Source organism: Mya arenaria, chromosome 15 (genome assembly GCF_026914265.1).
Source record: "Mya arenaria isolate MELC-2E11 chromosome 15, ASM2691426v1".
NCBI lineage: Eukaryota > Metazoa > Mollusca > Bivalvia > Myida > Myidae > Mya > Mya arenaria.
This window is the reverse complement of record NC_069136.1, coordinates 6,798,377-6,825,870: the sequence shown is the minus strand read 5'-3', so window position 1 is coordinate 6,825,870 and position 27,494 is coordinate 6,798,377. Positions and strand designations below refer to the sequence as shown.

The 27,494-nt window shown below is 35.0% G+C and overlaps 1 protein-coding gene across 1 annotated transcript in view; it reads right to left on the bottom strand.

Moving 5' to 3' along the window:
• Nucleotides 1-19,209: 19,209 nt before the first annotated feature.
• The window catches only part of LOC128220128 (stimulated by retinoic acid gene 6 protein-like), a 46,953-nt gene continuing 38,668 nt past the window's right edge, over nucleotides 19,210-27,494 (bottom strand). The window contains exons 11-19 of the mRNA XM_052928393.1: nucleotides 25,912-26,083; nucleotides 25,280-25,355; nucleotides 23,234-23,312; nucleotides 22,659-22,707; nucleotides 22,289-22,403; nucleotides 21,669-21,770; nucleotides 21,165-21,328; nucleotides 20,315-20,452; nucleotides 19,210-19,556 (exon numbers count right to left, since the gene is read on the bottom strand). Of these exons, the coding sequence (XP_052784353.1) occupies nucleotides 19,210-19,556; nucleotides 20,315-20,452; nucleotides 21,165-21,328; nucleotides 21,669-21,770; nucleotides 22,289-22,403; nucleotides 22,659-22,707; nucleotides 23,234-23,312; nucleotides 25,280-25,355; nucleotides 25,912-26,083 (1,242 nt within the window). The remainder of the gene's footprint in view (nucleotides 19,557-20,314; nucleotides 20,453-21,164; nucleotides 21,329-21,668; nucleotides 21,771-22,288; nucleotides 22,404-22,658; nucleotides 22,708-23,233; nucleotides 23,313-25,279; nucleotides 25,356-25,911; nucleotides 26,084-27,494) is intronic.

Below are 27,494 nucleotides of genomic sequence, written 5' to 3'. Positions count from 1 at the left end.
GGAATCCGGCCGATGTTACATTTATTCAGATATAAAAATGTGATAACGATAATGCCAAGACTACTTGACATAGACAAACACCATAGTATTACATCAATCAATCAATCAAATCTTTATTTCCTCCTATACAGAAGATATGCAAATATATTTACAACATGTAAAGTGCTCTAGCATTGAGCAATATAGAACAAGATAACAAAATAAACAAAGTAAACGTATCTAACATAGTTATATATAATATATATATATATATTTAGTTACACATATGTTCATTGAATGCTTTTGTTTTTTTAGGTTTTGTATTCTTTTCTTTTTTTCCATCCTATAACGGGTCCACATTGTTATTTGACCTAGCGATTTGATCAGTGATTATAAACATAGCTGAGATGAGTATAATAACAGGTATGTTTCTATGCTGTTCGGATAAACTGTATACGTTGATTAGTTCAGGTAAAAATGATTATGATTATGGTTATGATCGGTAGTTGATTAGCAACCAAGTTGCAGTTATTATGTTAAGCGCTATTAAATGTCGCTTAAGAGAAGTCGCAGAGTCCATTGAATATGTTCTAAGTTATTTCAGCTTCGATAGTCGTGTCCATTCAAAATAGTATTCATTTGGGTAGTTAAGTTTTCCCTGATTGCCAATGTTTGATAACACTCACTTAATATATGTACAAGCTCTTCCTGAAAGGTTAAATTACACTTGGCACAATGTCTGTTTCGTAAAATCGAAGGTCTGCATCACAATTTTGCTATAATCCTTGCTGTGTGACGAAAATTACTTTTTCTGGAAATAGTATACATAATAGCAGGTTGTATACATGGATGAAGAATACGAAATAACATAAAATCGCCATCATTCGAAGGACGGAAATCCCTGCATAGCTTGCATTTAAGTATTACAGCATTGTTAACCATGCGTTTCCAAGTTTGTTTATCTGAGGTGGCTCTTTCTACGGAGAAATAGCTATTGAGCACAAATTGCATGTTGTGCTTGGTCAACAGCTTACATATATCTGGTATAAATCCTCGTTTGATTGAGTTGTTATCAAGGATGTAAGAAATATATTTTCTCACAAAAATTTGTTTGCTAATACATTTGTTTGGAAGCATTAACAACTTGTGTAAGAACATTTTTTTTTTCGACGTGGGTATCTAGCTTAGTTAATCCTAGAATAGATTCCGACATATCCGATCTGGTAGAGATAGGCAGTCCTTGTATCTTTTTGGCTACGAAGTGTTGGAGACGGTTGATGGCTAAGGTGTCAACGTTAGTAATGGAGTTCTAGAGTTCGGAGCCGTAGAGAGCAATGGGAATTACAATTATTTTGTAAAGACTTGTGGATACTAAGGGATTCACACCGAGAGGGTGGACACCTTGGCCCACCGTTGAAAAAAGCATTTCTAGCTTTCTGTAAGCGTTCTGAAATGCGTGTACGTATTTTAAGACTGCCCTCTTAGAAAATGCTTAGGTGCGTTATTGATGTCACCTGTTTTATGTCTTGGTTCCCTTAGATGATGCATATTTGTGGGACTCGGCGGGCTTGAATAAATACGACAACGTTAGATTTATCGACATTGATATCAACGTGCCAACGTTTGCAGTAACTATACACAATATCCACCATGCATTGCAGCTTATACGGAGATAACGAAATGAAAGAGATGTCGTCGGCAAATGTTTGGCTGCCGCAATTGACAGACATAAGCCGAGAGCCATGCTTACTTATCTCTAAGTCTTGTAATAGGCTATCGAGATAAACGAGATAGTAAAAACTGGACAAGACTCCCCCTTGACGCACGCCGCGAACTACGTCGAAGGTATCTGACATTAGGTCTTGACAAACACGTACGGTGCATTTGAGGGATTCATAAGAGGACTTGATGACCCTTAGTAGTTTACCTTCAAGGCCAAGTTGACCAAATTTGAGGAGTAATGCAGAGTGTCTCACTGTGTCAAAGGCGGTTTTCTGATCAAGACTTGCAACCTATGCGTTGCTACCTTTGTCTATAGCATAGAAAATTGTTTCTTGGAAATTAACGGATGTGGTCACACAACTTAGACCCTTTTGGAATCCGTTTTGTTGTTGGCGTGGGAAGGTGTTACTTGCTGACGACGCATGAGAGTTGATCCGTTCGGCCATTACTTTTTCGAAAATTTTGCAAAAACAAGGGAGTAATGATATAGGTCTGTAGCTAGAAAGGTCACGTTTGTCTTTGCCTTTACCTTTATATACAGGGATTATAACGCTGGTTTTCCAATCTATTGGTATTTTCTCGTGCACCAGGACTAAATTGAATAGCAGTGTACGCGCTTTTGTAACAGCAAGTCCGCCAAATATCACATGTTCATTCATTATACCATCATGACCAGGGCTTTTTCTCTTCGCGAGGGATTTGACTATTTTGTTCACTTCGTCGGGGTGACGGTCTTGTTAGTGGTTTGACATGTGAGATAACGCTGAAGTTCGGACAAATCATCTTCTGATAGGATGTCATGCTCGATTGGGTGCTTTTGAATAGTGGTTTTTAAATCCGTCAGTAACTCTGTCATCTTTATAACTTGTGTCGCCTATTTTCAACTCTGAGCAAGTCTCAAAAGGTCGTTTGCTATTTCGTTTTAACAACTTTCAAAACATTCGATAGTCTACTTCTGCTGTTCGATTAAGTTCGTCATATTATTGATTTTTATGGGATTCGCGACAATTCCGCTGTAGTCTCCTGAAAGTGCGTTTGGCTTGTTTATAGTTTGTGAGTGAGCCTGACATTGTACTGCGGGGTCTGCCTTGAACTAACCATATATGCCGAGCGCGTCGGGCCTGCGCATGTGCCGCTTTGACCTCTTCCGTCCAAAACGGTTTGGCTTTTCTGTTAAATTTACTTACAGGGAGTTGTTTTAAAGCATTGCAAAGCAATGAGTTAATAAAATCAGGGTCGCATCCATTGTTTTGTTCGTTCGAGATGCTATTTAATTCGCTACTTAGTTGGCTTTGGTAGTTTGATATGTGCCCCTGTGTGCATTTATTCCATGCTATACATGTTCTATGCACTGTGGGTTGTGAGTTCCTCCCTAGGTCGAGGTTTATAGAAAATAATATTGGCGCATGATCTGAGGTGGGTATGTCTCTTTCAGGTATAACCGAGAATGAGTGAAACATATTATCTAATGATGAATTATGGACTAACACATGATCAATTGTCGACTTCGTCGGGTGGTAAGTATATTCGTTGGTATTTCCTAAGTGCTCTCTCAGAATAAGTAAGAAATTTGGCTTAATGAAATAAGCTACTTGAAAATGAATGACGTGGTGGCCCTACATTCCATCCTTCAAGGAAATTGCTTTTAGAAGAAAACAAAGAATATGCCAATGTTAGAGTTGAAAACGGACATGATTTAGAGCATTCGGATCTCCTCGGCCATTTTTATAGAAAACAACCTCGGATGTATATGGACGGTTTTCAATGTCAGAAATCTGGTCTTTTTAAGTCAGCTGCAAGTTAATCGTGTAGTAATTTAATTTAGCGATTTAACTTAATGACTAAACTCTTGGGAATCTTAATTATATTTGCAATAATACACTTCAATGGCAATCAATTCAAACTTAGATCAACACATACAATTAATTATTGATAAAATAAAAAAAGTCCGAACTACTTCTACTGATGTATAAGCATACATCCGAGGTGGTTTTCGATTAAAATGGCCGAGGAGTTCCGCATGGATTTAGAGGCATTTATTGCTGGGTCACATTGTACTCCGAGTACATGGAACATTATTCAAACTTTAAATTTTTGCCGCCCGTGGAATTCACCTTGAATAATTTATACAGATAAAGAGGCATTCAGAAATGAACTTAATGCAACTACAATTATCCCGTCATAGCACAGTTCATAGAGGAGTTTATTACATTTTAAGTAGGGCCGGTAATCGTAAAACATCTAAAGTGATTTCTTAAATATAGTCAGTTTCCTAAAATTATTATAGTAAAGTTTGAAGACAGTTGTAAGCGCCTTTAAATACAAGAACGTATTATTTGGTTGATCTGTGGTGATTTCTAAATCAATATTGAGCAATCACTAAACACTTCGACAAAACTTAAGTATTAAACAGTGTTCATACAATGTGTTGCTAACGAATATTTTATGAACAATTGTACAAAAGCAATGCTTGTCCGGATCCTTATATTTAATAATCCTGGGCAACCCTTTCCTCAGACACTTAATTAAAACACATTTGTAAATGCAAGTATAATTTATATCTAGTTCAATGGCTTTTAGACATAATAATTTTAGGTAAATGTGTATAATAGTAAAGGGAAAATGAACAACAAACTGGACTGCATGAAGGTGGATGACCAGACCAATGCCAATCCAGTCCAAATCTCCTAGTTTGGTCCCCGGTCAACGTGCGGCACACTCGTAAGTCATCGTGGAGGCGTACAATGTCGTGAAGGAGCTAGGTAGTACGGTGGATAGGTGATGCTCTGGTATCCCACAATCTAAGTAAAAAACAACATGCGTATAAGGTAGTTATTGGACCTCTCATATGCACGCAGAGTTAGTTACACACTAGTTACAGTACTTTAAGTTGACGTTTGTATTTTTCATTAAATTGCATTTTGATGAACGCACCTGAATCTCTTTCAAAATGTAGACACCTATGTCTGTTTTAAAGTGTGAAAAGTTTAATGTCGATGAAAACATATGTCTTCTTTGGCGCATACCCTATTAAAACAACGTGAATTACATAAATTGACCAAATCAAAAATACAATTAAAGCTACAGGGACAATCCCTGTAGTAGATAATTAAAAAAATAACCCTGTAAAGGGGCGCAAGGCAAGGGTCCAGTCGACCAAACATCAATAAACTGGATTCACAAATACACAGTACAAATGTCGGTTTCTGTAACCTATGCACATGTCATTTCTTTAATATATTCTACCTACCTACCTACCTACCTAATTTAAGTATTATTATTAAAATAGTAAAACCATAGATGCTTGATTTTACCGATTGATGTTGTGTGGTAAAGTGAGATTGAGATTTGATTTCAGTATTCTTGTAATATTGGTGTCAGGATCTTCTTTCCCTCTGAAGATTAATTCTTACAATTATGTATCCTTTACTTAACATTCGGAATAATTTCCTCAGAGCAGGTTTTTTGTCCTTTCGCGGTATACGAATTATTAAGATTTTCAAACATATGGCAAATTTCCGAATACTATCGATAAGGTAGTTTACATAACGAACATAATGTAAACTAAAATATAGTGCTGCTATATTCATCGCGGAAAACAACAACTAAAACTTTAACAAATTGGAGTGTTTTCTTCCCGTTGTGAGGACAAAAAGTCCTACTTGATGATGTAATCATGCATTACATTTTATTTTTTTTTGCAACTTAACTGGGGAAAAAATTGACGTAAATTTTAAGAGTGTGGCAAAAGTGCATGCTAAACTTCGACTTCACTTGTTTGAATTTTGGACTTCTGGGTTTGGACCTGCAGTTTGCATTGAATATTTCAGTATTGTTTAAATATTTAATAAGTTGTTGCAAGACGCAATACATCAATGCCAAGTCGTTCAATGTTCGTGGCGAGAGATATACGCCCCGTCAAGCGCGTCAAATGTACCAGGTAAAGTTGATTACTCTCTTCGGTATTGCCTTATCACCATAATTCTCGTAAATGTCTGAAGAATGTACTCTCCATCTGTAGCGCACCTCTTTAAGAATTCCATGTTGGCATATATGGTTGCACACGGAATGTCCGTTAAAAGAAAAGGATAGTCACTGTTGTGCGTTTAATAACCGAAGTTCCATATTCCTGTTCGACGTTCTCTATGTTGATTTAAAAAGTCTTCTGAAACTGATGACACTGAGATGTTTTGTGCTAAAAGCATTCTCTCACAATTTTCATCGTGATACGTGTGTTTGAAGATCCTCTCCGAAAACAAAGTGATATTTCCTATGGTAGCGTAGCCCATTCGTATACCTGTTGTTAAAAAGTGTGCCGATTGTTCAGAACTGAGATAAAGTAAACAAAATTGCTATCGTCAACGTTGTTATCTTTCAACTTGCTACTGCTTTTGAAGTCAAATGGATAGACTCGTGATCTGCTATGAGGTCAGAGACACTGTTCTGTTCAACCAATAACTGGCGGAATGTTTATATAGCGAAATGTGTTGCTTTTTGTCTTGTTCGCAGCTTTATCTGCGACAATGGAGTCCTTCAGATCCAATTGAAAATCTTAGATTACTTTCATAAGACGATATTTTGACAGTTCGAAAAATTGTAGTGTGAAAAAAACGCAATTGTTTCAAACAGCCAGTCTTTAGCGGGCTAATTACAAAGAGTGTTGACACTTATGTTATCAAAGAAGACTCAGATGTCTGCAAGGCATTATATTCACCTCCATGTAATTAATCAATGCTGGCTGAGATAAATATTACGATGTTTTGTTAGGACCTGGCATTACCTTTTGTTATATATTCACTGCTTAAAATTTGAATAAAAACACATGCTATATAGTATTCTCCAATGACATTCAACTAACATAGCTGCATACATACTATTTAACATTGGATTTCATTATTTCACAAACCCATGAACCAATCAGAAAAAAGAATCAAAATAATTATGTTTTTTAAAACACAGTAATATATCGATAATAGACAGATGAAAAAATAAACGTTTACAATAACCATGTAATCAGGCAGCCGAGACAGTGTATTGTCATTGCACAATAAATAAAACATCACACCAACTGTTTATATTGAAAAAAAAATGACTCGGGTGTATATTTCTTAAAGTTCAGAGGTTGTGAGATGTTAATTGTCTCAGTAGAAAAACATTTATATGTTTCGCCCCACCCGGTCGAAGATATTGTAAGACCTTATTGTTGTTTGGTCTATTTTAACATATTTATTCCGAAGTTTGAAGCTATATTAGCTTTATATAGCGAAGTTAATAGAAATAGTACATAGACAATTTTGTTAGTTGGTTATATCTGTCAAACGCTCTACAAATTGTTTGTATTTGTGTAAGAACAAATCAGGAAACCATCGAGTTGACAACTAACATTGGTTAACTGAAAAAAAAACAAATATAGAAATAGATAAGCATAATTTGGATTGTCCTCCCATAGTTTGAATATTTAACTTTGTTGACATAACACTATCCATAATAAAGATAGAACATTTAAATGAAGTTATTCTAGCAAAATTGATAATGATTTTCATTTTGTTTTAGTTCTTTCAATGTATAATGACAAACGACAGAGACATATTCCTGAATATTATGATAAAAAGATATTTAATTACTAAAATTATGTTAATAAGATTAGCTATGTTTGTTTATAATAAAATGCCAACTTATTCATTTTTCTTTCATGTATGCACTAGCTATGTTTATGCTGATAATGATGAGTTCTGTTCTGTTTCATTTCGAATTCCGCTCGTACGACATTCAGTCACGTCGCGATATACGGCGATTTTGATCGTGCAAATATATCGCCGCGGATAGTCACATGCGTTGTCTGAGCAAAGGTTTGTTCAATGTGTACTAGAATAGAAGTATTTATACAAAACCGAACGAGTTGCTTCGATGCAAGTCGGTTCTCATTCGATAATTATTCGTTATTATTAAATTTTAACAGTTTTAAATAAGTGTCGGTGACAATATGATAGATGCGACGATATTAGTTCACCCCGGTGTAAAAGTCGTCAACCTACCACAGGATAATAGGACATTGCAATACTAAGTTTTTGACTCATTTAAATGGCACTTACCAATATCCAATTGTGCGTAAGTAGTGCCGGCCTTCTCTAACAGTGTACTTTGGTCATCGGAGTATGCCAATGAACAGCCCGTACAGCCGGTGTCCGCTCCCCAGAACACATAATTATATCCGTCCGCGGACATACAGGAAAACACACATCCAGTTACACTCATTGATGGGCCTGCGGCTTCCTCAAACACACGGTCAGTATTGCTGCATATCTTGTTTGTAACTCCGGGACTCCGTTATCCCAAATAATCTTATCATAAGTAGAATTCAAGTTTGTATCATTATAAAGAGTATTACAATTCAAAGAAAAATCAATCGGGCAATGGTCGGAAAACTCTGTAGCGTCTAGAACTTTAAAACTATCTAAGCAAGTAAATAAATTGTAATTTACTATCACATAGTCAACAACACTAGAACAACAAAAACTTTAACAAATTGGAGTGTTTTCTTCCCGTTGTGAGGACAAAAAGTCCTACTTGATGATATAATCATGCATTGCATTTTTTGTTTTTGCAACTTAACCGGGGAAAAATTTGCAAACACTTCGACGTAAATTTTAAGAGTGTGGCAAAAGTGCATGCTAAACTTCGACTTCACTTGTTTGAATTTTGGACTTCTGGGTTTGGACCTGCAGTTTGCATTGAATTTTTCAGTATTGTTTAAATATTTAATAAGTTGTTGCAAGACGCAATACATCAATACATCAATGCCAAGTCGTTCAATGTTCGTGGCGAGCGATATACGCCCCGTCAAGCGCGTCAAATGTACCAGGTAAAGTTGATTACTCTCTTCGGTATTGCCTTATCATCATAATTCTCGTAATTGTCTGAAGAATGTACTCTCCATCTGTAGCGCACCTCTTTAAGAATTCCATGTTGGCATATATGGTTGCACACGGAATGTCCTTTAAAAGAAAAGGATAGTCACTGTTGTGCGTTTAATAACCGAAGTTCCATATTCCTGTTCGACGTTCTCTATGTTGATTTAAAAAGTCTTCTGAAACTGATGACACTGAGACGTTTTGTGCTAAAAGCATTCTCTCACAATTTTCATCGTGATACGTTTTTTTTGAAGACCCTCTCCGAAATCAAAGTGATATTTCCTATGGTAGCGTAGCCCATTCGTATACCTGTTGTTAAAAAGTGTGCCGATTGTTCAGAACTGAGATAAAGTAAACAAAATTGCTATCGTCAACGTTGTTATCTTTCAACTTGCTACTGCTCTTGAAGTCAAATGGATAGACTGTTCAACCAATAACTGGCGGAATGTTTATATAGCGAAATGTGTTGCTTTTTGTACTGTTCGCAGCTTTATCTGCGACAATGGAGTCCTTCAGATCCAATTGAAAATCTTAGATTACTTTCATAAGACGATATTTTGACAGTTCGAAAAATTGTAGTGTGAAAAAAAAGCAATTGTTTCAAACAGCCAGTCTTTAGCGGGCTAATTACAAAGAGTGTTGACACTTATGTTATCAAAGAAGGCTCAGATGTCTGCAAGGCATTATATTCACCTCCATGTAATTAATCAATGCTGGCTGAGATAAATATTCCGATGTTTTGTTAGGACCTGGCATTACCTTTTGTTATATATTCACTGCTTAAAATTTGAATAAAAACACATGCTATATAGTATTCTCCAATGTCATTCAACTGACAAAGCTGCATACATACTATTTAACATTGGATTTCATTATTTCACAAACCCATGAACCGATCAGAAAAAAGAATCAAAATAATTATGTTTTTTAAAACACAGTAATATATCGATAATAGACAGATGAAAAAATAAACGTTTACAATAACCATGTAATCAGGCAGCCGAGACAGTGTATTGTCATTGCACAATAAATAAAAAATCACACCAACTGTTCATATTGAAAAAATGACTCGGATGTATATTTCTTCAAATTCAGAGGTTGTGAGATGTTAATTGTCTCAGTGGAGAAACGTAGAAAAACGTTTATATGTTTCGCCCCATCCGGTCGAAGATATTGTAAGACCTTATTGTTGTTTGGTCTATTTTAACATATTTATTCCGAAGTTTGAAGCTATATTAGCTTTATATAGCGAAGTTGATAGAAATAGTACATAGACAATTTTGTTAGTTGGTTATATCTGTCAAACGCTCTACAAATTGTTTGTATTTGTGTAAGAACAAATCGGGAAACCATCGAGTTGACAACTAACATTGGTTAACTGGAAAAAAACAAATATAGAAATAGATAAGCATAATTTGGATTGTCCTCCCATACTTTGAATATTTAACTTTGTTGACATAACACTATCCATAATAAAGATAGAACATTTAAATGAAGTTATTTTAGCAAAATTGATAATGATTTTCATTTTGTTTTAGTTCTTTCAATGTATAATGACAAACGACAGACACATATTCCTGAATATTATGATAAAAAGATATTTAATTACTAAATTATGTTAATAAGATTAGCTATGTTTGTTTATAATAAAATGCCAACTTATTCATTTTTCTTTCATGTATGCACTAGCTATGTTAATCTTGTCTTGTGCTGATAACGATGAGTTCTGTTCTGTTTCATTTCGAATTCCGCTCGTACGACATTCAGTCATTTCGCGATATACGGCGATTTTGATCGTGCAAATATATCGCCGCGGATAGTCACATGCGGTGTCTGAGCAATGGTTTGTTCAATGTGTACTAGAATAGAAGTATTTATACAAAACCGAATGAGTTGCTTCGATGGAAGTACGGTTCTCGTTCGATAATTATTCGTTATTGTTAAATTTTAACAGTTTTAAATAAGTGTCGGTGACAATATGATAGATGCGACGATATTAGTTCACCCGGTGCAAAAGTCGTCAACCTACCACAGGATAATAGGACATTGCAATACTAAGTTTTTGACTCATTTAAATGGCACTTACCAATATCCAATTGTGCATAAGTAGTGCCGGCCTTCTCTAACAGTGTACTTTGGTCATCGGAGTATGCCAATGAACAGCCCGTACAGCCGGTGTCCGCTCCCCAGAACACAGAATTACATCTGTCCGCGGACATACAGGAAAACACACATCCAATTACACTCACCGATAGGCCTGCGGCTTCCTCAAACACACGGTCAGTATTGCTGCATATCTTGTTTGTAACTCCGGGACGAATTGAATATTGTGCACCATAAACACCAGTTATATGTAACAGTAACGTAAGTAGTATCTGCATAATTTTGGAAAAATGTGTCATCATGTCATTGTGTATTCTCAAAACAAAGATTCGACATAATGATATCTGATTATAAATATAATATAAAATACATCTGATATTTTCAAGATCAGCCGTAAATGAAAAGAAGACTTCCTTCAATCGGTTTACCATAAAAGTTTGCTCCAATGAACTGGTATCAATAATTCAAAATGTAATTTAAATAGATAGTTGAATTCACCGTTTAATGATATGATGTTACTGAACTGTGTAATATTTAAAACAACGATTCCATTTACACGGTTTATAGTCAATAAAGATACAAATAAAATCTACAGGGACAAGCCTTTAGTAGCCTGAACGTTAACTAAGTTATGTTATGCTATATACCAGAACGACACCAACGAAAAGTCAATGAATTATTAAACGGGGAATGTCTGTCAGACAAATACAGAATGTGGCAAAGGGTGTTAGAGTTAACAATTTACAGCAACACGTTTATGTACCTTTTAGTTATTTTCTACTCATAAAATGAAATAATTCTTTACAAATGAAGTAAGTGTATTGAAATTATTCAACAGCGTCCACTGATTAACAATTTAACTCATAATTACCAAAACAAAATGAAATTTATAGCATAAATCATCAAACAAAACATGAACATTATTATGATATGGCCCTAAGGTCTCCAAAAAAGAAAATCGTTTACAAAAAGTAAAAAAATGCGCAAACTTAGTAGAAGAGCTTTACATAACGATCACATCCTATGTTTAATGTAATTTTTCATTTCAGTGATTGTATATCAAAGTTACTCTCACTGTTCTTGCATTTATTCATTGGCCCAACTTCCACATTTATTGCGTTAATGTTCATTCAATAAGTTGCCCCAACAAAATTAGTGCCTCTGTCAGACCTAAATTCACTTGCTTGACATTATTACGCCTGGTTGCATTATGAAGTTAGATGCGCTACCTTCTTTGGTCAGCTCGATATGTATGTATGTTGTTGATTGACACGTATACAGAAATGCTTTAAATGTTTATTTTATGAAACCCCACAACAAGTTCGACTGTGACGATAGTCCGTGTTCCGAGGACACCAATCTCTACTGATGTGAATGGTGCACTTCATGTACGCATGTCTGTTTGAAGGTGGGATAGAAACTGGAGGATTCATTTTAACCGCGTACTTTCTTACACCATACACACCGACCACTTAATTTGCGAATCAAGCGCTTAGCCCTAACTAGGCAGTAACCAACTAACCGTAACGCACATTCAGTAAAGAAACGTCTTTAATACTGAACCATTCTATGGTTGAACAGGTCGAGAATCTTAACGTTTGGTAACATGATTGGAATCTCCCCAGGCTAGGGTTGGTAGTGTCGGCAGCGGTATGCAACCTTCAACCTAACGTTCTGAACAAGGAAACAGTTGGGTTAATGTTAGGGTTGAATCTACGCAACCGACTCGTCGATGCTAGTTATCTGGTTTCAGACTGCAGGTTTCTTGTTGTACCACTCTCAGTATAGTTTTATCGGAATCTCTTATATAGTCTGAGCTCTTCATGTTGAACATGCAGACTCCTGTGTACTACCCTTAAAGCATTTCTAATTTGAATAAAGCTTCATCAGTAAAAAGTCGTGTCCATTTACTAAAGGTTTTGTGTCCGTATTTTTATGCTTACATGATAGCTTTTTTGATGTGAGAGCACATTGACGTGTCACTTCTATAGACTGCATTTTTATTTTCTGTATTGGTTGACTTCAGATAATTAGGTCCTTGTAGCCACTTATTGGCCAGTAGATCACTTGTTTGTTCCGCACAAGTTTCGCTTCGCCGTCTGCTACATTTTCTGCTGTTGTCTGCTGCTGAACACGATGCCTCTTTTCAATTTTCTGGCAACTCGATTTTGAACGTAAACATAAAAGAGGCTGTGTGTAAAACCTCGCGCACACCCGCAAGATGTGCATGCTATTTCCGCCACCTCAGCTGCAAACATAGCCGCACAAATTCTGGATATTGTGTGAGCAGGTTTAGGTTCTATCTTTTTTCTTCCTAAAACACAGTTAACATGACCTACCTGGACATGGACAACTGATCTAAAGCATGGCGCTACAGAGATAACCTTTTCAGATACATTATCAAATATAAGAATCTCACAATCCTCAGGCACTGTCTGCATGTATGGAGGTAGGTAAGTATATACATGTAGTGGTACGTCTTAATACTGACGAATGAATAGGACCTCCAAAGACCGTGTTTTCTGTTGGTCGGAAGCCTTAAACTTGGACATCTTGGAATGATATTAGTGCTGACCAGTTTAACTAAAGATTTCTGAAGCTAACTGGAAAATATTCTTAATGATTAAGACTAGTGCTTAATGGTTGTCTATCCAATTCCATTGCCTTAAAATGTAGGTTGTATTCAAAAGCAATATTCACCCTAACCAACATCCTTAACCAGTTTCTGTGTAAATTGCTGAAACTGTCCCGCATCAGCATTGCCCAGTCAACTGAAAGTATCATGAAACTTTTCGTTGAAGTAAATCACCGATCTTTGTGAAAAATGAGATCAGAAACCTTCTATTTAAAATAAACAGGTCGATAGTTTTATAACGGCTTTCCTGTATATTTTGGTTAATCTTTTGTATTAATGAATATTGCATTTTAAGAAATATTTATTTGACTGTTGTTAACAAATTTTAAGTACCTTAATTTAAGAAGTAAACGCGATTGATCGAATAAATATAATTAAAATCAATATATTCGTAATATTAATCAACGCTGCGAAAAAATCCTTTTGGGTAAAAACACTCATAAATATATAATAAAACACTTGAAATAACCAATTTGAATTATGGAATGAAAACTTCTGGGACATGAGCCAAACATGTTACGATGACAATGTTTAACGTCGCCAGATCAGAACCCAACAGACATTAAAGAAGACCCCATGCATCAACAACCATCTGTTTGGAAATGCTGTTGGTGTGACCGCTTTCATTGAAACAGGAGTTCACTTGGTATTGGGGGGGATCCTTTATTAATAAGTGTTTAAAATATGGTGAAAATCCCGTCCTTTATTGGTGAAGCTATGTCAATGCGTATAGGATTTGTATTCATTTGTTTCTCACGTTAAGCGTCATTTGATCATTTAGTAAAGGCTTTACCTTTAGGTATTACTTGTTACTACTGAGCTTGTTCCTGAAGGCTTTGATTTTATGCATGTATTGGAACATGCTCATTTTATCAGCGACTAATAAACTTTATTTGTGCATGTTTAATTATTTTACAGAGACAATATTAAAGAGTTTTTACAAAAAGAACTTTCATATCATGCCAAACTTTGCCTAGTTTTATAAATGGGTCCCCCGTTATGTACTGTAACGTTCGTATTTTTATGTTTTTAAACATTTTGCAAAATTCAATAACTGACTTTTTCAATCATTTATTTAGTTCATCAGAGAGTAACTAATAAGCTCACACATAAGCATTGGCTAGATTAGAGGCGTTCGATAGTTAGGAGTTCAGCTGCATTTAGTAAGTCAATTATATAAAGAATCTTCAATAACGATAAATATACTTTTCCACAAAACCGGAGTTTAAAATACGAGTACATGTATTTTATCAAATAGTCCCAATGGTTCGATATTGATGACTTGTTTAACTTTATCGAAATGATAAGTAATCGACTGAAGTTACCTTTTTCATGCATCATTAGTTCGAATGTATCCTTAAATTGTCCCGCTAACACTTACTGCGAAACTACGAATTGGCTGCCATTCGCGTGGCTGGGGAGACATGTTTTTATTAACCTTAAACGTCATCCCTGCTAATTTCAGTCACTTATCATGTTTAAAGTAATGTTTAACCTCATTCGAATATACCTTCACCTATTAAGAGCCGCGTCTTTAAAGTACGTTATAAGTAAAAGTATCAGTATGTGGTCCAGTATTACCCCTCTATTTAAGATTGAGAATGCTACTTCAAATTGATATTTTGTTTAAGTCAGAGTAATACACATGCGTAATGGTTGTTATACTTTAAAATCAGTCGAATACAGGCACTCAAAGATTATTGTTTTATAAATATCTCCGAGATTAAATATTTTTTTCGTTTTTATATTAAATATAATACGATCTTTAAGAATATCTTTCTAATTAAAAGCTACATGGCCACAAATTCCTTAGCTTGTCTAGTAAATTGCCCAAAATTTCGTTTATATTTCATCTGTACACAAGTCATAGCCTTTTTTGCTTTGATCGTTTAAGTCAAATGAGTTAACATAATAATGCAATAAAATGAAACTATCCTTTTTTGCATCAACCTAAAATGTGCGCCTTTAACTGCTTCAGTTTTATGTAAAAAGCTACATTTTTTGAGGATGATAAACATAACAAATGGTACATTTGACTCTTAAAACAAAAGAAAATATTGAAAGAAAAAAATGCATAATTCCAAGCTACATGTTTTGTTTTGCATCATACAGAGGAAAGTGTTAAAAGGGAGTGGATTGTCATTTCTTATTTATACCATTAAGACATTCCGTAGACTGGCATGTCCATTGGCGGCAGTTAACATTAAACTTTCAAGTAATAAAGCAAGATCAATGGTCAAATACATGACGCTCTAAATAGCTTGGACGCACAGATGCTTTCGATGAATATAACATTTTTTAAATGCGATAATAATTCACAATTATCCGATCAGATGATTATGGTCAAACAGCATAGAAAATAGTGGGAAAAGGATGAGAAAGGTCTTGGATATAATAATATAAACCATCCCTGACTTTTACTGTCGGTTCTCGCCGATTGGGTATTACTGGGGTAAATAAGCTAACCCCACCCCTGACCGTTACTGTCACCTATTGGCATGTGCTTTTAAGGTTGGAATTACGTACCGAGTCGAGAGCGTTTTACTTCGGTATGCCCACATTGAAGAATATGGCGCCTGCTGTCAATGTAATCATTAATTGACCACTTATACGACTGTATTTTTGAGAATACATATAAAAGCACATGGTTCCACTACCAAATGAAAACTCCAACCTAACAATCTGGTGGGAAATTGCTATAATTCCTTCGGTAACTGGAAAATTGGTGATCGGGGAAACGCGGTATTGTAATGTCTAAAACCACTTTGTGTATAAGATATAAAATATATCAATGAACTCGTTAATCTATTTCGTTAAAGAAATTGAAACTAGTTTAACCAATGTTAATATTTAGCAGTATCTTAATGTATAATAAGCTTTCCACAAGTTTTCTAAACCGTTAAGAAGTTGTCAGGGTTTTTCTAGAACAAAGCTATACAGCAACAGTTATAGTAAGCTTGGAGCAAAAAAAGGACGGTCATGCGACAGAAATCTGTTCCTACCTTATTGCTTTGATAATAAGTAGTTTAAACCCGGTAATGAATGAGGAACAAAATGGGCCAATTGCTCAGAACGTTGCTGCAGGTTACAACGGTGTTAAGGCCATCGTTGTTACCTTTAAAACCGTTACTGCACTTTTAGTGAAATGGATACACTTGTGATCTGCACTATTTCTCACCAGATTTGGGACAATGTTTCAGCTGTACTTGTTTATGCAAATCTATGTGCAGACACACACCATAAAATAGTTCACACTTGAAGTTAATAACGATGCCATTGACAATTTTGTGCAAAGTTTTGAACAATCGGGCCATTGTGTTATATAGCCGCAATAGGTTATACGATTTGTTTCAGTACCGTACACTTATTATTCAATATAATAGGTAAATTGATAAAAAAATACTCGGAAATTTTATAAAAAACAATAATTAACGTTCAGGTTCGATTCTATTTTAATGGAAGACAAAGTATTTATTTTTAAAAAGTAAGGATGTTTATTTGTAGAATAAATTCATTCAGTACAAATCTAAACATATCTAAAATATTAACATACAATTATATAAAATAATTAATATAAAAGGCATTTAACATGTCAAATGAATTCTAAATCACTGAATAAAAGGTTACCATTGTTACCAAAGAATATTTTATATGAACTAGTGACGTGATTTGTTTATATGTCTTGTGAATATTTGTTTTGTTGTCAATGATTGAATTGAATTGCACAGATAACACATCTAAATAACCTGTCTACTATACAGTTATTAAAATTGTATTTAAGATTTATCTTAAATTAAAATACTGAGGGAAAGATATTCTACATTGTCAGTTGTTCAAGTCAGCAAATTTAGAAATGTTTAATTGTATAATACATTTCTGTAATTAGACATGTTAAATTGTATAAAATGCAAAAAAAAGTTTACATGGATTTCTATGTACAATCATTACGAATGACTATTATATCTTTTACAAGCAATTAATGTCATGGTATAGCGGGTATATGCTGAGTTTCAATCGAATATAATATATACATAACCGGAGTGAGCACCAAATGCTATATTGTAGCTACGCTACTAGTGAAATGTTCATTGTTGGTGTTCGCGAGATAAAATATATTGCAATCTTACACTAAAACAAATCAATTTCCCTTAAAAGTGAATTTTGGTTTTTCATAAAAATATCTCAAACGTATGGGAGTGGTATGTCCTTTCGGAAATGATGACGTTAAAATTGTGCCCCAGCCCTAATCGTGCCAACATTTGATTTGGCAATGACAGCGTGCTTAGATTTTCAAACAAGTGAAAAATATCAAATTGTTTTACACTGTTTGGAACATAGAAATATATTTTTTATTCCACTGATAAATCTCTATCAATCACCGGAAATCATATATTAAATTGCACATCTTGGGAAATATTATGCTATACAGTAAATATTTAGTACATATTTAGTAGATTATAAACAAACAATATTTTTATTGAATGTTTTACACTGTATTTCTAATGACAAACGCCTTTTCTATATATAACCAAGATAAACCATTTAAAATCAGTTTACATGTTTAGCATTTGTAACAGTTTATATGCACTTGAATTTACCAAATAGTGTCTTTTAATAAATCTCTTCCGAAGTGTCGCTATCAACTCGGAGTTATACTCATCTTCTAACTCTCGTGAGTTACACAACTGACACAATGCCTGATTTCAGTCAACCCTGTTTACATCTACACGTTACCGTTCTCGGTCTATGCACACACATCCTCATCAGCGTAATTTACCGTCTGCTACGTTATAACAATGTCTTAATAGTATTCATACTAAAAGTAAGGTTTAAAATAGTTATAAACGAGAGAGAGAGAGAGAGAGAGAGAGAGAGGGGGGGGGGAGTAATATTGGAATCTTAATCACTTAACCACAGTTGTATAAAATTGTATATCAAGGTCTGTTTCAAAACAGGAACAACTCTTTCACAACAAACAGCACTTTGGTAAAAAAAACATACATCACGACAACACTAGGTGCGTAATACCAATTTTTCTTAAATGCCCAATGAAACTTGCAGTGTACACAGTCTTTCAGCCAATTCTTGTATATAGTTTTATATGCAATAATGAGATCATAATACATCATAGTACTTTTAACCAGTATCTGTTACCATACACAATGGGTATCTATGCAAATATGACTATATAACAATTTTACCCTTAATGAATAATACTTAATCGGTCTTTTTTTAAATTCAAAAATATTTGAAGATGTATACACCAAATTAACAGGAATATTTGGTCCAAAATGGCATGCAAAAATGGCCTATCTACCCAATTTACAGAGCTATTTTCCTTATTTTCCTTTTCTGTTCGAAAATATACTTTTATGAATATTACAAAACATTTCCGCTGAAATAAAAACATGTTCTCTACATGTTATTCAATAATTATTGCTCTATCGTAAAAAATAAATAATTTTGAAAAAATAAAACGTAGCAGTGTAAATAAAAACGGCGTCGAACTTAACTTCATTACGTAATAGCACTACCCTTCCAAATAGAAAAAAAAACGAACTCTTAAAGTAATTATCTCATAGGAAAACAGCTGATGACAACGCCGACATTGTCATCGACGCCACAAGTAATAACAATATGTAGCATTTTCAGGCGACACAAAAACAATGTAAAACATATGTAAAAGAAAGTAAGTTAGAAACAAAAGAATAAAGAATACAAAATCATAACGAAATGAAAAATAATCATATATGAAATCTGGATTGCAAATTATATGCTTTAACCTCTCGAACACAGTATTTAGCACATGTATAGTGTGCATGTAAGTAACCTGGATTTAATAGTCAGCAAACAGTGTTATTACAATTCCGTTGAGGCCTCATAATTTTGCATTCTCTGCATGAACCCACCCATAACCAACACTTTACTCCAGTTTCTCTTGGCCGCTTCATTTATATCAACACCGCTGTTAATCATGTCTTCAACATCATTTGCGTCCATTCCAGCTGCGTCGATCTTCTTCACCAACTCACCGGCTTGTTTCTTGTCTATGAAATACAGCTTAGACAGGCGTTCCTGCATTTGTTTCACATAATCCATTTGAGATTTGCGGTACGCTCTCAATGCTGGGTTGTTCAGGATGGAGTACGCTGTCTGCCAACGTATTCTTGCTCGGATGAAGGCTCTTGTTTTCTCAACCACTTTCTCTGAAATCAGACCTTCATAATGTGCATATAATGCAATACTTTGATAACAAGGACTCAAATAGCAATAAATATCTTATCGCACGTTTCTGTCCATATTTATATGAACAACTTCGCTAACTCTTAATAGATTAAATCTATATCACCCCATTTTAACACCAGTTTACGTCAAAATCTGATAATAACCACACTTTCTACAAATAAGTTACAAAGGTCCATAACTCTTACAATGTTAAGGTTAGAGTTAAATAACTGGTCAGGGAAAGGCACTTAGTTACGGTGAGTAAGCGTTTAAATTTGAAGGTGGTATATTAAGTGAAAAAACAACAACATAAGAATGTGGACGGACGGACAAACAATCATACAGACGGAAGAACGGACGAGGTAATTACTTTAGGGCACTCACAAATTTTCAAGTGGCCCAAATAAACTGGTGTAAACAAACAAGTTAATACCACGAGGACATACGAAAGAACAAGAGCATTGTAAATAGAGAACAATTTTCATCTTCTGTGTTTCTATTCGTTAAACTTTACAAGTTGGAGTTAATGGTCTTGCTATATAAGTGCGTACTGCTTCTGTCAACATATGTGCTACGTGAGAAAAAGGTAGTATTACTTAGAGGTGATAACATTGTTTATATAGTTATATTAATAATAAGTAATTATAAGTATTTATTTCAACACATATTTTTACCATATCTGACGGCCATCTCCACATATGAAAAACAGGGGAGCTAAAACAACAAAGCATTCATATACCGTTTTTCTCCGGATCTTCTTCCAGGGCTTTCTTATCTCGTTTCTCCTTCTCTGACATTAGCAGTCTCAAGAACATGACCAAGACAGGGTGCGTGTGGGACGCCTCCAGGGTCACAAACCCGCAATAGGCAACGAAACCTACAAAAATACGCTTAAGAGATGATCCATCGGAAGCACATAACGTAATCACAGTATGCAAACAGTAGTTTCGCCTTGTCGAGTACTTGAAATTGATTTATACATTTATGTGTAACTTTTTAGCGTAATTCTTCATCGTTTTCAAGTTGGTGAGTGCACTGAACAGGCTAAAATGTTTTAATTAATGATTATTGATAAATAATGGGACAAGCGGGAGGTAATGGCTATGCTTACTAGTTTATGACCCCTAAAGACTCGAGTTCCAGTGAACTCTTGTTTCACTAGCGGTAATCCCATCATTTAACTGTAAAGCTATTTTGATGAGGGTATGGACTGTTAGTATTGTTTGTATATGTATATGAAGTGTAAGGTGGTTTTGGGTGTTTTACTTGTATATGTGATGTTAATATGCCTGTGGCTATAGTTCATTTAACACTGTTGTCGTCACCTTGCGCAGGCTGTAGCGGGGATCTTCAAACTACATAAGGCGGTTCTTGTGTGGTTCTTGTGTGTGGTTCTTGTTAAAGACGTATTCATTGAATCGTACATGTTCGCTGTTGAACGATGAGACATGAGTAAAATTGGAACACAACAAACAGATTAACAAACCACCAATGCGAGTTTAGATGAAAACAATGAAATGGTTTAATTTCTTCAACTTTCTTTTAATAAAAATAAGAGTCATATTCTTCAATGCGTTTCACTTACTTACCGGGATCCATCATCTGGAAGCGTCTTGGCAGAGCACTGTTATCGAGGCGAGGCAACATGAGCGCGCCTATCACGATAGATTTGATGATGCGGAGAAGGCAGGAAACGAACCCAATAAAGATGTTGTAGAAGAACATAAAGAAGGAAAAAATGAAAAGCACCCGTCTGCAATAAAAGACATTTGGTGTCTTCTAGATAAAATAAGCTTGATTATTAGGCTGTGAACCTACCTTTTGTGTATGGCAGTCATTGGGGGTACATTTTAATAGATTTAGATTGTAACTTTATTGTGAAAATGATTAGTCAATGTAATATAGAATATGCAAAGCGTGTGCAAAGCGTGTCAATAGACAGTTCCAGTTCTATGTCTTATTCTTACACCCCCCCCCGCATACCAACTCCTTTAATGTCAATTGTTACATTATTCTGTCAGCACAGAATCCAGCATCAAGGCTTAGAATAATTATCTGACCTGTATATAAATACTCGTATAAAAACTTATCACCTGTTTTCGATTGCTAGGTATAGGCCACGCCCTTGTAGGAACGCCAGGGAAGCCGACAGTTTCTGTAGCATCATTAGCAGTATCCACATTAAAAAGGCCGGCCTGGTTTAACAAAAGTAAGAATTATCTTAGAATAATTTATACGCGATGCGGATCTTATATACATATACAGAGTTTTTCATAATATCTGTCCTTATATTAAGAAATTGTCATATTATTGCCAATTTATGTGATAATCAAACTATATACGCATCAGTTTTAAGCATTTAAATGTTATTTTTTCATCAATGTAAAAGTACGGGAAAAAGGCAAAGTCATGACGTCATCAATGTATATCTGTATGTTTTTGCATCTTATTCTTTTTGACATATTATGTTTTATGACCTTTTACTTTTGCCTTTGAAGTATCATGCAGTTTTTTGTCTGCACAATCAATAACTGTGCGTAAATATTTATATAATTCGGAAACGAACAGTAACAGATGTTAATAATTACAATATGTATGTTCATACTTTGTTTCCTCAAACTAATTGTGTTTATGTATAAGAATTGCTATTTTATATCGTTCTGTAAATTATGTTTGACTCCCTTTGTTCGTAAGAAGTGAGCAAGGCGCATACCAAATGGCCTTTAGGATCCAAATAATCCAGCTGTAGACTCCGAACATAAGCAACGTGATAACGATACACAACGCAAAGCACACGATGAACAGAATGGCAAAGTGGAGGACGTAACCTGCAAAAGAAATATAGGATTATTGTTTTTGTCAGAGTAAGATTGTTATATATACATCAAGCATAAGAAGTGAGTCTTAGTAAAACGAAATATGGTTAATTCTCAATTCGTATTTACTTTGTTATAATATTTTCTGCAAAAACTACTGGTTAAACCACGCATAAGGACACATACCAGTTGTCCAGACCTAACAAAACGAACTAGTACATCAAATCTAACAATCAAGAAATAACCTCACATGTTTGAGTTCCTTACCCCAAGCAATATATGCCACTTGGTAACCAGCATAGCGCATACTACCAATCTGCAGCGAGAGACAATCGTATTTTATAGAAAGTAACACCACAATAACACATTTAATGAGGTAAAGGAAACAGAACAGAACTTTATTTTTGACTCAAGCATCTATAGCTTATCGTCACATTACACAGACACAAAATACACACACATTCAATAAAATACATGACAAGTATATAGGAATGCATTTTAAAATGTCTTCAACAGAATTGGTTTTTGTTTAGAAAATACACAAAAACGTCAGCCATTTCATCCACATAACATCGTGAACGATGGTTGATATGTGAGTGGATATGTTCAATAAATAACGTGATGCTGTCAAATGCGAAAAGATTTAAGTTCGTATATTATTGTGTTTAATAACCTCGTGCTAATCCAATCGGAGTGCAATATTGAAATAAACAATGACGTCATAACGCCTTGCGTGCGAGTTATCTTTAAGGAGGAGAATGTATAAACTGTTAAATATTAATGTTTCTACAATGCGCCACAAATCATTATTAACCGATTTGTTACACTACAGGGTTACGTACGAGGAGCGAGGCGTTACTCATTGTGGACCTGTGTGGAATGTGGGTGTTGTCTCCGCGGTATAGGTCAAGCAAATTCTCCCTGAAACATGTCGTGTCAGTATAAGAAAACACAGCAAATACTTACTGACACTGACACTTACATGAATAAATATATACGATGTCATGGTTAGTGTCATGCAGCAAATACTACTTATTTCAATTGATGTTTACCATCAGGTGGTGTAGACACTGGATTAAATCAGTAATGTATATGATTAATTACTTTAATTAACGGAATAGATAGCTTGTCCTGAAGATATTTGTTGTGCTTTGTTTGCTTTTGTGACGCCGTGCGTCTCTCGTTTAGCGTTCCTCAAGCCTTTATCCGCGTCCCTTTAAAATGATTTTTGTTAAATTCATGGTCAATTGGCTTATCTAGTTCCATAAGACTCAAACGAACTGCTGCCAAGTGTATAAAACTTGGATATATATAACAATACGTAAGTTATATTAGATCAAATTGGCCATTTCATCCAAACAGTTATATCATTTGTATAACTATCAAAACTGTTTCGGCTAAAAAAATCAATCTTAGATATTCTTACCAAAACAATCCAAAACAAAGTTTTGTCACTCATTCCAGCTTCTTAAGAATATGTGACAGTTGGTATAAACAAAGACTTGAATAAGTTATGTACAATCTTTGTATAATGTCATCGCCAATGTTATGTAATATCATAAGGTGAGTGAACAGAGCAAGAACGCATTAAGATAGAAAATGTCGGTCATGGGAAAGAAGTAGTTTGAGAAGGAATACAAAAGACATGGAGGGAGAGTGAATAAGGAAGACAAAGAGGGAGGATGAATTAGAAAAACTTTAGGAATGAAGTAGAAAGACATGGGGGGAAAGAATTCAAAACACTTGGAGGAAGAAGGAATTAGAATAACATGGAGAAATAATGACTAAAAAGGGCATTAAGAAAAGACACTCGAAAGACATGGATGTAGAAGGAATTAAAAAGGCATGAAAGGAGAAGAGATTAAACAGACATAAAGGAAAACATAGAAAAACACAGTGGAAAAAGAAATTAGAAGGACATGGAGGGATAAAGAATTTTACAGACATGGAAGGAGAGGGATTAAGAAAGACATAGAGGGAGAAGGAATTAGAAAGACATGGAGGGAGAGGGATTTAGAAAGACATTGAGGGAGAAGGAATTAGAAAGACATGAAGGTAGAGGGATTTAGAAAGACATTGAGAAGAGAGTATTAGAAAGACATGGAGGTAGAATGAATAAGAATGACATATAGGGAGAAGGAAATAAAACAACGTTGAGGGGGAATGATAAGAAATACATTGGGGAATGAATTAGTAAGACATGGAGGGAGAACAAATTAGAAAGAAATGAGGAAAGAACGAATTAGAAAGACATGCGGGAAGAACGAATTAGAAATACATGAGGGAGGAATAAATTAGAAAGACATGCGGGAAGAACGAATTAGAAATACATGAGGGAAGAACGAATTAGAAATACATGAAGGGAGAACGAATTAGAAAGACATGAACGTAGAACGAGTTAGAAAGACATATAGGAAGGACAAACTAGAAATACATAAGGGGAGAACGAATTAGAAAAACATGAGGAAAGAAGGAATTAGAAATATACGAAGTGAAATTATTAAAAAGACATGAAGGGAATGAAATAGTAAGACATGAAGGGAAAAGGAAATTAATATGACTTGGGGGGGGGGAGGAATTATTCGAAAAAATGTACATATAATAATTAATACGTTGGCTAGCCGTATGCAATATTGTGCAGGTATATAGAAAGTAGAGTTAAACTTCAACTTGGCGTTCTTCAATCAAAATGGAAGGAGTGTAAAACAGGAATGCATTTCAACACACTGTTCATGATATTTGTTATGTATTTCAAGTTCACACGTTAATAAACAGCATGTTAAAAATTGTAGCAAACACATACCTATATGAGCTATCAGCATGCATAGAATTGTCATCAAACATACCTGCATGGTGCAATTATAAGCAGAATTGTCACAAGTACATACCTGTATGAAGCCAGCATGTGAATAATTGTCACAAGCCCGGTCACCAGTGTTAATGTAAGGGAAACGATGAAGACGACTGGAACAAAACAAACAGTATAAGCATTTTAATAAATTAATGCTCTACATAAATTTGTGGTAAATCAGGTTAAATGGACTATTTCAAAATACATCTATTTTATGAATGTTTCGTCCCCAGAATAAACTCTGTATCGACTATAACTCTAAGTATAAGCTGCTTGTTTAAAAAATGTTAACTTTGGCAAAATGTTGTATTGGTATTCGTAAGTAAGAACGTTATTACTAATGAGTTTCAGCATAGTTGAGAAGACAGCTGAAACCTGATATGAACCAAGTATGTCTCCAGGGTATAAACTAGTACTCATTTTCTGTTGAGCGGTCATAAGAAAGTAACCCCTGGTGGGGATCGAACCCATTTTGTTGAGAGGCGTTCAGCTATACAACCAAGCCACTCTCGCACAAATCGTATGCGAACGTAACGGCATTTCGAAATTTTCATTGTTGAATTTATGTCGAGGGTCTGTGAAAGCTGATGTTGGATTTGACCATCGGAAAGCATTCAATGAGTTATCATATTATATGAGTAAACATATTTATACAATACAATCACTCACTTCTTATGTTGAAAAGGAGAAAGTTTAAAAATAAGATGCCATCCCGGGTATAGGTTATCCACTCCTCCTCCCCAGGGTAAGGCTCCTCCCCAATCCTGTCGATGGTTGCATCAAAACCTCGCTTAATCATTTTTATTGCTGACAAGCCCGTGACGAAGGTTTCTAGCGAAACCTGAAATAAACGTGTAGACATAGCTTATTGTAACCGATGAACAAACTGCTGTGCTGGTATTTGGAACTCCTGGGTCATTTTCACTTGAAAACAACTGAGGTTGTATGGCGGTACATCAGCAGAAGTAGTTGGTTAAATTGTGAATGATAGTTTTAATCATGTATTTAATAATCAAATTTGAAATTGATTGCCAGGAAAGTTTATTATTGAATAAGTAATTCAGATTTCCAAGAGTAAAGTCATGCAGTTTAACTGCTAAATTGAAATACTACGCGTTCTACTTGCTGCGTAGTTAAATATAACCATTTCAGACAATGTAAACCGTCCATATACATACAAGGTTGTTTTCGATGGAAAGTGGCCGATGAGTTCTGAATGCCGTGCTGTTAGAAATCTACTTTGGAAACACAATACACATGTAAAGTCGCTATATATCGATTTTAACAGAGATCTACTTTAAAATACGACAAACGTGAACAGCGACACTGCGAACACAATAAGTTCAGTTGCAGTTTGTAAGTGGTGTCTCAATATGTGTTCTGGAAACAGTCCCCCCTCATAGAGCTAAAGGGTAAATTAATTAGACAACGAGAACTCACGAAAGTTGTGACAAAGTAGTTATCTCAAATTTAATACTACTCAAACACCCAAATGACCTGGAATGAATGTAAAAGTTACTAGTTAATTCTAAGCGTCCTTGCCCTTCGCCGGGCTTTGATCTAACTCGCACTGTTTTATTAAAAGCAAACAGTTTTGGGACAGAAACACAGATCTTCAAACTTTCGTGCCAAAAATGTATCACTAAATAAAACAGTTTGGGTGTATGCATGTCTTTTGTTCGAAAAATATCAATATAGTACTAGAAATATATGATATCACACTTCCAACATAAATGATGCAACGCCATTGGTCCAGAGCTAGTCACTCGGTGATCCCATATTTTTCCATATTGGTTCACCAAATTGATATCGTACAATGGCGTCTATTTTACGATTCCGAAGAATATTCTGATGAATACATAACACATTTAAACATGTAAGCAGGTTGTCGACGTGATATATACGTTACGGTCCTAGTAAGTGACCCGATATCCTTTCCGCTACCATAGCCGCCTAATGCAGACCCTAAATTTGGGTGTCTCCATTACCTCTATCATACACCGGCGAACTACCACAGCAGTGTAAACCGTACTGAAATTTTCGGCTTCTGATTACCGCTATCGTACAGCGTGGGAATACCGCTTATTTTTATAATCTTGTACATGTTTTGCTAAAAGCAGAGACTTAAATCTCTCGATTAAAATGCGTTAGCAATAAGGTAAAATGTTTATCAATTTCGAAACAGTACAAATTTCTAACACAATTAAAGAAATTAATTACAAACATTATATAGTACATAAAATTATATAATA